Below are 12,141 nucleotides of genomic sequence, written 5' to 3' on the forward strand. Positions count from 1 at the left end.
TATATCTCCTATGAGAGTGAGAGTGAGTGCTATAGTAACCCCTTACCTTCCTGTCCCTTTGTTCTTAATCAAATACCTGAAATTCCTATGTTCTTCACTTAGAAGAAAAATTGTCTTTTTTATTAAAAAAATTATATATATATATATATATATATATATATATATATATATATATATATATATATATATATATATATATATATATATATGCATACACGTAACTATCAGAAAATAGGGAGAGAGATATCATAGTATATATCCACACTAACACATGTCTAAGGGATATAGAAGAGATATCATATGGGTAAACTCAGCAGATTGCCAGGCTGCAAATGAGTTTTAGTGCAGACCCTCTTGTTGAAATAAAGACTACAAAAAAAGAAAGAAAAATCAGAATTCATGAAAAAATCCTGAAAGAAAGAGAGGGACTTCAGCACTCTTAGGATCCCACACAATAATAGTAGGAAAGAATACCCCTTAAAGAAGCACCACTACAGGCACGAGTCAGCACAACGAAAGGTTTTAATAAACAAACACACAGAATACACATATGTATATATATTCATATAGATATAGAGATTTTGCAAAGTGATAAATAGAAAAGGCTTTCTTTAGCATGCCCCATACAATGCAATGGGGAGAGGGATTTTGGGCAATCACAATATCCTGAATAGTCCTGAAGTTAGAGTGCATGAGCCTTTTGCTTGCGCACTACCTTTTTACTTTCAATACTAGCGCTAACCTTAGAGTGCTAATATTTTACCTTGAGTGCAGTTAGCGACCCTGAGCGATATAAATGTATTGCCCCACTTGTAATCTAGGCCAAGTTGTTTACTAGCCTTTTAAATTGGTCTAAAAATAGGGCATCAATGTAAAGAAAATGTATAGAATAAAATATTAATGGGAAAACACATTGAAAAAATAATGATGCTGTTTTGTGTTGTAACAAAACAAATAAAAAAATTACTGAAATGGACTCCATGAAATATAAAATTCTTTAAATCATGGTCTTTGTCTTCACAAACCATTTAAATGAAAGTGATAAAATAGCTTGTTTCTCTCCATTTATAAAATAATTTACCACTTACAATGAAGTTTCACTTATCTATTCTCTGGGTTTCACTTCAGATGTTGTTTATATTTTGTCCTCTATCAGTGTCATTAGGTTCTGTATTTGAGATCGACTAGCAGGTTTCAGGCCTGTGGCTGGTGTTTACACAATAAACAAAGAGGAACTGTGTAAAAGGCTGCAAATCAGGAACAAGCTAAACTAGCAAGCCACAAACTGAGTTGTACTGGAAATTATTGGTGTGTGGAAGCCAGTGTGCAGAGACCAGGCATTTATACATCTCTGTTCCAGAACACAATCAGACCTGTAGAGACCTACTGCGTTCACCATGCCTAGTGCTTCAGAATTCTATTTTAATGTGGATGCTGGCTATCTAGAGGGGCTCGTCCGAGGATTTAAAGGAGGGATACTGAAATCTGGTGACTACATCAACTTGGCACAGTGTGAAACATTGGAAGGTAAGAATCATGGGCTAAAGTTTTTTCTATAAAACTTATTTTGAGACTGTTATTCACTATGATTTCTGCTCATTAAAGGGACAGTCTACACTAAAATTGTTATAGTTTAAAAAAAGAGTTAATGCCTTTACTGACCATTCCCCAGCTTTGCACAACAAACATTGATATAATTATATACTTTATAACATTTAAACCTCTAAATTTCTGCCTGTTTCCAAGCCACTATAGACAGCCTCTTATCACATGCTTTTTTTATTTGCTTTGCACAACTGAAGATTGCTAGTTCATTTGGGTCATATAGATAACATTGTGTTCATGCACAAGGAGTTATTTAAGATTTAGCACAACACAGTACTAAATGAAGGTCAATAGATAATAAAGTTAAAGTCATGTGATCAGGGGGCTGTCAGAACAGGCTTAGATACAAGGTAATCACAGAGGTAAAAAGTATATCAATATATCAAAGCTAAGGAATGAATAATAAAGGGATTATCTATCTTTTAAAACAATAAATATTCTATTGTAGACTGTCCCTTTAAGGCAAACAATTATATTTTCTCAAATGTTTTTGTGTTGATAAATTAGATGGTTGTCATTTAAATTTGATCAAAAGTCATAATTACTTTATTGGCAGTGGCTGGTAAAGTCCAAAGCTTTATATTGCATGTGTCTTTTTGGTCTATGGGACAATAGATACAGCCTGTTTACTTTGACTAGATCTATAATCAAATTTTCTTATATAGAAGTTATCTAATAAAGCCAATTAGGGACAGATATTTAGCAGTTAGCCTTGAAAATTTAGCAAGGTGTATTTTAAATTATGAGAACTAGAAATTGTTCTATTTTCAGAGCAAAATTACATGAAAAGGGGGCAAAATAAATAATGAAACTATATTGCAAAGTTGTGTAATCCATGTACAGTTTGCACTAATAAATCCACCCTCAATACGCACACCAGTAAACAGAATATTTTTTAAAGCTTAATTTCTTCTTTTGAAAGCACCAAAGGCAACATTGCCTACTGTGCTTACCTCTTCAAATGCATACTTCATAACTTATTCCCATATAGGCTCTGGAGTGGCTATGAGACAAAGAAAAGCTGATACATGAAAAGGTCATGAGGGTGGTGCATTTAGAGGGCAGAGGTGAGTGTCAGAGACAGAGGTGCCTTCAGTGCTATGAGTTTTATCATCACGTCCCTTTAAGTATGCACTACAGACTGTCTTTAAAGAGTAGAAAATGTACAAATCACAGCATTTTTCACTTTTTTTGTTTTTTCAGTACAGCCAAGTAAAATAATTAAGCAATGTATGATCTGACTGAATATTGAAGCTGGGCCACTACAATGATTGGGCCTACCTATAGCTGCCCCCCCCCCCCCCAAAAAAAAAAAAACAGCCAATACACCACACCCTTCTCTTCTCATACTGAGCTAATGATGGTCACTTCTGCTGTGAAGAAAAAACTACCATTAACCTATCTACTCCCATGAAACTACAAGTTGTAATTCAAAATAGCTGTCTATATAACAAAGCTCATAAATATACTTTAAAAAAAAAGGCTCTTAATTAGAAGGAGCACCAAACACATATTTAACTACCATTAATAATAATTCCAAAAATAGCCTTTCATTTTCATATTAATTAATTTCATAAGTAAAAAATGTATTTTCACATGTACAGTAATGAGATTATTTTATTTTGTTACTCTTAAATATCTCATTTCCAGGTTTTTTTTTTTTCTTCAAACGGATAACTAGCACACAAAATCAGAAGTTGTTCCATTTGAAAGCACTGAAGGCAACTTTTCCTATGCTTTCCACTTCTTTATCACCCCTGGATTGGCTGTTGGTTGCGCCTATCGGTCGGCCAACCACAGTTGAGCTCTGTTCATTTCTATAAAAATAACATTCCCTACATATTTATTTATTCATCCTTTTGATCAGCCACATTATACAATTATTAAAGGCAATTGGTTCGCATATATATATAATATATGATATTTTTTTTTGTTTCACTGATTTGTGGAAGTTTGAAAAATAAATAAATAGACCAAAAAAAGAATTTACTTGCATTAAAGGGATATTAAACAGTGCCCCTTTATTAAAATGTTATAGCAAAGTAAATATAAAAAGAAACAGATTGTTTAAAAAATAGCAAACAACTTACTTGTTTTCTTGCTAAATGATCACTTAGAAATTCTCAGTGGAGCTACCATTACAGAACTTAAAGGGACATGAAACCCCAAAAAATTCTCATGATTTTAATATACCATTACCATATCATTATATACAAAAAAACTTTTATTACCTAATTTCCTTTGTTCTCTTCTTAGCCTTTGTTGAAAAACCTATCTAGGTGGGCTCAGGAGCAGTATTGCACAACTGGGAGCTAGCTGCTAATTGGTAGCTGCACATATATGCCTCCTGTTATTGCGAGCAGTGCAATGCTGCTCATTCAACAAAGGATACCAAGAGATTGAAGCACAATTCATAATAGTAGGTAATTGGAAAGTTGTAGAAAATTGTATGCTCTATCTGAATCCAAGAAAAAAAATGGGTTTCATTTACCTTTAAGTTCTACTGTCACATGATTTTTGCACCAAAAATCCTCTACTGACCATGGGCAATAAATCTACTGTTGGCGCTCTACAAATACCTGATAATAACTAGGTACAGATTTCTCAGAGCTTTGATAAGGATATATCTACTGGTTTATAGTGACCTACACCAAAAGCATTAGGACATTCACTTAAAAAATATATATATGCTTTTGAAAAATAAGTGTTTGAGAGGCATCTGACATTGATGTGGCACAAATAACTGCTGATATGCCCTGGCAACCTTGTACAGTGATGTTTTACGGATCTGCACATAAAACAATGCTTCCCACACTTTAGTGGAATGCACTTTTTGTCAGTGTAAGCTACTTACATGTGCTAAGCATATGAAATTGTGAACCTGCACAAGAAACTGATCTTTATTTCACATAGGGTTAATATTCCTGTGCTGAATCCCCTGTAGTGGTGCAGAATATACTTGGGAAAAACACTTTATGCTTCTTTTACCTTGAGTCCATACTAGTGGCCAATGGGACAACAGTCTTGGGGGCCTATTTATTAAGCTCTGTATGGAGCTTGATGCCCTGTGTTTCCGGCGAGCCTGGAAACAGAAGTTATTATGCAGCGGTCTAAAGACCGCTGCTCCATAACCTGTCCGGCTGCTCTGAGGCGGCGGACAGACATCGCCAGAAATCAACCCGATCGAATACGATCAGATTGATTGACACCCCCTGCTAGAGTCCGATTGGCCGCAAATCTGCAGGGGGCGGCATTGCACCAGCAGTTCACAAGAACTGCTGGTGCAATGATAAATGCAGACAGCGTATGTAGTATCGGATTATGTCCGCTCGCACTATGATAATTAGACCCCTTGTAATTTATTGGTTAGTAGAGATCTACTAGTGGATATTGACCTACCTTTTAGGAACAGTACTAGAGTTGCCACCTGTAACACATTGGTTACCCCTCAAAACTTTACGTCCACCATTGTCCCCGTCACATTTTTTCATAACTTACCAGTAATTTTATTGCTTTTGCTCCCATTTACAAACTAATCAGTAATTGTACTCTTCATAGTTCTGCTGCCATTGTCAAACATAGCAGAGATTTTACACCCCCATGGCTGCCAGTAACATACAAAGAGCAGCGTTTTAACCCCTCTTGACTATCAGTAATATATGATGTCTTTAATGGCTACCAGTACACATCATACATACTTCATAGATCATTTGACAGTGGCATAGGATGCCTTAAAAATAGGCTGACCATATTGCTGCTTTAAAAAGGGACACATGAAAAATACATAAGTCAGGGTTCTCATAATGGAAAATTATTCCAAACAATTTCTTTAAACAGCCATGACATATGTATTTTTCATATGTGTCCCTTTTTAACGCGGAAATATGGTCAGCCTACTTAAAAATGTAGTTGCCACTCAGTAGACTTACAAAAATGACATTTCAAGTATCCAGTTGTTTGTATGTATTTTACTGGGCGCCCAGTAAAATGCCCAGTTGAAATACTACTGTCTGGTTAAAGTGTGGATATCAGGCAACCATATTCAGTACACATTTGCAGCATGAATAGGAATATTACCCATATAATATTAAAGTACTGATGTCTTCTCTCTTTTTAGACAAAAACAAGCAGTACTCAATGGACAATTTGAGGGCCACAGTATGACCCCTTGGTACTAAGTTAGAGAAGCCTGATTTTGAGTTATCTAATGTTGATTGCGGTAATCTCCAGTGAGCTGTAATGTAAAATCATTTGATTATCCCTTCAGCTGCAAAAGGCGCCTGTAACACAGCTGTAACTCTCTGTGCTAATAAATGGGGCTTTTTTATTGAGCAAAAACAGAAAAACAATATATACTAATATAAATGTCTTTTGTTTGGTAAGTTTGATTGCACAGCAATTTATCTCTAGTCCCCTAAATCCTCTGGGAATGTATCTGTTCTGTTTTACATTTTCTTCTTTTCAAGTCATGATCTCCTTTTCTCAATTAAAGTTGCTGTTTAATGATTTGGAACGTTGTGCATCAGTACTGTCACTACTCCCAGGCATCTCACGGAATATGACCTTTCTTGTGTTTTGGCAACAGTGTCTGGAGCGGAGCAGTGTACTAGACCTGATTACAGGACAAACATATCTTATAGGAGAAGCAGTTTGCACTGGAAGCAATCAGTCTGGTTCAGAAATATCAGAAAAAAGCCCATGTTGCATTGCACATTTTGTTTTACCTTTACATAACTTCAAAAAGTAGGTTCAATTCAATTTTGTTGTACAACACAATATATTCTAGGTTCACTTTACAAAACATATTACTGTAGTCTATTCAAATGCATGTCATTTTCTTCTGCAATATCCTAGGAATAGTTACAAACATTATTGGGCTAAAGTTCCCAAATGTTTAGATTACAATTAGTTTTTGATGAAAATTACTTCAGTGAACAATTGAGATATGATATATCAAGGGCAGAACTACAATTGGTGCAGCAGGTGCAATGGCCCCAGGGCCCAAGTGCTGGAGGTGCCCATAGCAGCTAGTCTATATATGTGTGCAGAATGTGTAAAAACCTAATATTAGTGCAGGTTGCAGATCCATCTATTTATTATCAAAATCATTATATAGAACAGTATGTATATTATTATTGCTACTACTGAGCTACCTTCGGGGGCCCAGAAAATATTTTGGACCAGGCCCCTCTGTTGTGAAGGTTGGCTACTGCTTTGCACAACTAGGCACATTTTACTTGTATTTCTTTGTTAATAGAAATACAAACATATTATATTTTCAGATATGTAATATATAATTTTGTAACAATACACATGCACGCAGGTCAAGTCATAGACATATTTTGCTGTCTACACAAATCTTGGCACCTTTCTCTGGACACTATCAATACATTTACTACGCTCTTTCTTAAAGAGTAGAATAGAAAGGATGAAATTGTATTATCCCATGTTAAATAGCCATTATAGCGCAAAGTCTTCACGTTGTAATGGGCTACAGCATGTGATTTTAGTACTAGCGACAAGACATGGGCAAATATTCTTTATTCGCCGTTTGTTTACTAAATGAATGCTGAATATGGCCGTATGCAGAGGAATTTAGTAGTTGTCTCCACTAGATTTATTAGTGTAGAAATGCAACATAGAAATATCTGTGCAGATCCAGATATTTGTGTGTTCCACTTTTAGACTAAGAAATCCAATGCCGAAAATATTTTAATGTTGCTGCCTAAGGCTTTAGCATTTGTTTAGTTTTATGAATACCAAATAACAAACATTTGCCCATGCCAACTAACTATCCTGCAAGTCTATGTGTTTAACACACAAAGGGGTTAAAGTATCACTTGGAAGCCACAAAGAACTACTGGCCCTGAGCCAAGGACCATTAAGCCAATCAGCAGATGCACATCTGGGTTGTGCAAATGGCGCTAGTGCTAACCTTTTTATTTGCACTGTCCTGGCCCTTTAAAAGATACAGGAACATTTTTGGTAAACCACTAGCACTGCTGACTGTAATTCTATGTACATAATGAAATATTCCATTCTAAACTTTTCTTTCCATATAAACTGTTTTAGATTATCAGATTTTTTGGGCGGTTTTGTTTCAATCTTCTCATCTTGTTAGATTGCCTGCTATTTGCCCTGCAGTTGTATGTTCATACATGAACATTAGATTGTTAGCTCTTTGTCTCACATTGTATCTATGTTCATGTACATCGGATTTCCATGTGTTGTGTTTAAACTTCAGCTCTCTGCCTTGTTTTATATCTATCCTTTTGTAAGCACTCATTGAGCGGTATATTGAATGCCAGGGGTGATTTTCGATACATTTAATAACTTCCTCCCTATCTAATCAGCCATATATTCTGTGAATATGTTGTAAACTGAGCTATTCTATTTCAGCTGCTGGAAAGATTAGATTTTTTTATATCTTATAATGATTATTGAAAGGGATAAACCTGACTTTTCCATGGATATGGATATAGCTTTGTGTGCAGCTGTATTTATATCCACAGACAGTCATTAGTCAACCCAAAATGAGGAAACAGATGTTTTAACAGAATTCTTACTTCACAGACCCGTGACTAAAGAGTCATGTGGCATCTAAATTACATGACACATCAATACAAAGCTGATGAACCATTGTTTTTACTACTTTTTATTCATTTTATATGACAGATTGTACATTTGTTATGCATATCAGACATGCTTAGGAATTAAATGCAGATTTTGCAATTGTTAATATAATTATTTTTTTATTCATGCAAATTTCTGTCTGTATTCTCAACCCATGCCTACAACATAGACATTTTAATCTACACAGCTTACTAACATTTAGAGCACTGGTTTTCAAACCTGCCCTCAAGCCTCCCTAACTGGCCACATTTAGAGGATATCCAAACTGGAGCACATGTGAAATAATCAGCTGATTAGCAGACATCCCAACTCTACCTGAAGTTCAGGGAGTCTCCCTGATTGCAATAGTGACTCCCTGATGCCAGCAAATGGAATGCAATCTCCCTGAAACTCCAAGTACCATGATCCAATGTAGCCCAAATCCGGAAAAGTGTTTCTTTAAGGAATGCCTTTAGTTGCTGGGACGTTATAGAACCCTCAAAGCTGCATCAGTAACCAAAAAGCCCCCACTGATTCTAATAAAATTAAAACACAAATACTACCTTATTTACTGCACTTAATTAAACGTCATATTGTAAAATATTTAAGCATTCAACAAGCGTATGATCATCGAAAAATAGGTTTGTTGTATGTGGTTGTGCAATAAAGCTACTTTTTTGTTTACTTTAGTGGGAAGCTACTTTAATGATAAGTCTCTATCTTATTAAAGGGACACTAAACCCAAAAAATTTCTTTCATGATTCAGAAAGAGAAAACAAATTTAAACAACAATCCAATTTACTTCTTATTTATTTTGCTTCATTTTTTAGATATCCTTAGTTGAAGAAAAAGCAATGCACATGGGTGAGCCAATCACATGAGGCTTCTAAGTGTAACAACCAATCAGCAGCTACTGAGCTTATCTAGATATGCTTTTCAGCAAATAATGTCAAGAGAATAAAACAAATTAGATAATAGAAGTAAATTAGAAAGTTGTTTAAAATTGCATGCTCTTTCTATATCATGAAAGAAAAAAATGGGTTTCATATCCCTTTAAGGGTTTCAAGGTGTCCAATATATAACTTGGAGGGGGATGGCGGCGCAGTAGCGGGTGAAGCCACCTCCCTGAAATTAGTTTTTGCAGGTTGGGATGTCTGGATTAGTAACCATGGCTATTTTACCTGCTCTCACCCAAGGCAATTTTAAAAAAATCTGGCCTGTTGGGGAGGTCTGAGGACAGGTTTGAAAACCAGTGATTTAGAGTGACTAATACCTACTTATGTTTAAAAATGTTAAATAAACTTATATGGGGTTATTTTAACCATTGCTGGTGGATCTTTAAAATGTATAAATCTTATTCCCCCACCCCCCCTCAAAAAAAATTATTTGACCAGGGTTATAAACTTACTACATAGTGATTTTTACAGCTGTGCACAAACTAATATACAAATCATATTTAAAGTGACTAATTCTTTTAACGAAAATGCTAGGATTTAAGTATAAAATACTTCATGCTGAAAGTTCCTTTATTTTTTTGCAGCATTCGTCGTTCTGAATGCCTAAGGCCGCCCACGGCAGAATGCTACTTTACACTGAGGTACTCTTAGCCAATAGCCGTGCGGGCCAGTTGGCATTATGCCAGATAGCTAGCATCCTATTGGCTAAGAGTACCTCAGTGCAAAGTAGCATTCTGCCGTGGGCGGCCTGAGGCGCTCAGTGCTGTGAACTCTACAAACAAATCAAGGAACTTCCAACAGGAAGTATTTTATACTTCATGACTGAAAGTCCCCTTTATTTGTTGCACTGGTAAATCCTAGCATTTCACAAACGCTAGGATTTACTATCACTTTAAAACACTTATTTGTATGTAGATCATTTTCAGTTCAGCACTTCCTCCCATGTTCTATTTCTTTAAAAAAAAAAAAACAAAAAAACATGAACAACCCAAGCCAGGACCTACCTAGGTGAGCCATACAAATCTTATATCAATAATTATCATTATCAGTTAGTTATAAGCAACAGATAGGCTAATGTTCATATTTATTAGATACAAACATATATATTCACATTATTATATGGTTTAGTAAGCGGTATAATTAAATGGGAAAATCAGAGGGAGAATCCATGGGAATAGGTCAGAAATAATACTCATATGCTAAATCACTTGAAAGTGATGCAGCATAACTGTAAAAAGTTGAAAGAAAATATTTTTCTGCAGATTTTTTTTTAAATGCATTGAAAAGAATATTTTTGCAGATTTATTTATTTACATGCCACTGCTAACTAAAATCTACTATTCTGCTTGTGTTTTATATTGAAGAAAGCATTTGCAAAAGGTGACTTATTCCAACTTTGCACATTTATAAGTACATTTACAGTAATTTGTAAAACAATTGGGTTAATTTATTGAGCACAAAAACATAATTTATATGTAAACATCAATGCATGTCTTGATACACATTTGTGAAAGTAACTTTGTGTTCTTGCTTTTCAGATTTAAAACTGCATCTCCAATCTACAGATTATGGAAGCTTCCTTGCCAATGAAACTGGACCCCTTACCGTATCAACAATCGATGACAAACTTAAAGAGAAACTTTTGTCCGAATTCCATTACTTTAGGAACCACAGTTTTGAGCCACTTTCAAGTTTCCTTAACTTTATCACGTAAGTATATAAATTTAAATAAATGTGTAAATAAATATATATCATCTTAATTTTTGTGATGTTATTTGTCCTCTGTAAAGTTTATTGAAGTTGAGTCATCACTGTAAAGTCCCTCAAAGAATTTAATAAAGTTACTTTTTAGCTTGCAAGCTATTTATCTTGCTAAGCAGGGTTTTGTATGTGAGGGAGACATGCATACATTACAAAATAATTCTTAAAAATGGTTTGCATAGGAAATTAGTACATCTAGGCAAGTATCCCCGCGGGGATACTTGCCTAGATGTACTAATTTCCTATGCAAATATTTACATTGATTTAATTTTGAGACATGGAGGATTTTAATTTCAGTTTTTTATCTCCCCCCTTAATTTTAATGAATTTTTATATATACAGTATATATATATATATATATATATATATATATATATATATATATATATATATATATATATATATATATATATAAGCAATAGAAAAAGTGCACTCCAATAGGAATATTTGCACTATTTTGCAATATTTGCACTTGTTTATTGTGAATGTTTTCGTTATTCCTATTGGAGCGCACTTTTTCTATTGCTTATTTATTTATTTTTTGCTGCACCCTGGATTGTTGTTACCGTAAGTCTGGAGTGCGACCTGTCTGGATATTGTATGTATATATATATAGAGAACAATAAGTAAGGGCTAATACTAACAAACACCGCTCAAGCCCAACCACGTACAATTCCTAAACGCGCTCATTCAAATAAGCCAGAGTCAGCTGATAGTGATCATTGGGAGCAATAGAGCAGATTATCGGCAGAGGAAACACAGCAAACAGACTTGACTTTGTAGACCAAATTCAATGAACAGCGCTAAAAATACAGACTCCCCAGTGCTCGGCACTTACAGACATTCCATGAAACTTTGTGTGGCTCAGCTTACCGACCAGAAGACCAGCTCCACACCGATCCATTGATTTTGCTTTAGCGAGCCGTTTCTTTGTCCACATGCCTCTGAGGTCCGCTGAATAGCTTGGCTGATAGGCTTCTACGATTCAAATTCACTGTAGGACAGCGTGTATTGAAAACTGCTCACTGCTAGGAAGCTCCGTGCACCAATAGCTTGTAAGGGCCGTGAAAGGTGTATCACCCACTCCTGACCTCGGTGGGCCAATTGCAGACAGGAAAAGATCCCAACGGTGTTATGCTCAGGAGGTGCCAGGTAAAAGAGAAAATAGCACAGTTCAAAAAAGAAAAATACCGGCACCCTCCAGAGC

General features: G+C 35.3%; 1 protein-coding gene across 1 annotated transcript in view; it reads left to right on the top strand.

Moving 5' to 3' along the window:
• Positions 1–1,236: 1,236 nt before the first annotated feature.
• The window catches only part of ATP6V0D2 (ATPase H+ transporting V0 subunit d2), a 36,938-nt gene continuing 26,033 nt past the window's right edge, over positions 1,237–12,141 (top strand). Inside the window, exons 1-2 of the mRNA XM_053715173.1 lie at positions 1,237–1,527; positions 10,712–10,883. Of these exons, the coding sequence (XP_053571148.1) occupies positions 1,398–1,527; positions 10,712–10,883 (302 nt within the window). The 5' untranslated portion in view covers positions 1,237–1,397. The remainder of the gene's footprint in view (positions 1,528–10,711; positions 10,884–12,141) is intronic.

Source organism: Bombina bombina, chromosome 5, assembly GCF_027579735.1.
Source record: "Bombina bombina isolate aBomBom1 chromosome 5, aBomBom1.pri, whole genome shotgun sequence".
Taxonomy (NCBI): Eukaryota; Metazoa; Chordata; class Amphibia; order Anura; family Bombinatoridae; genus Bombina; species Bombina bombina.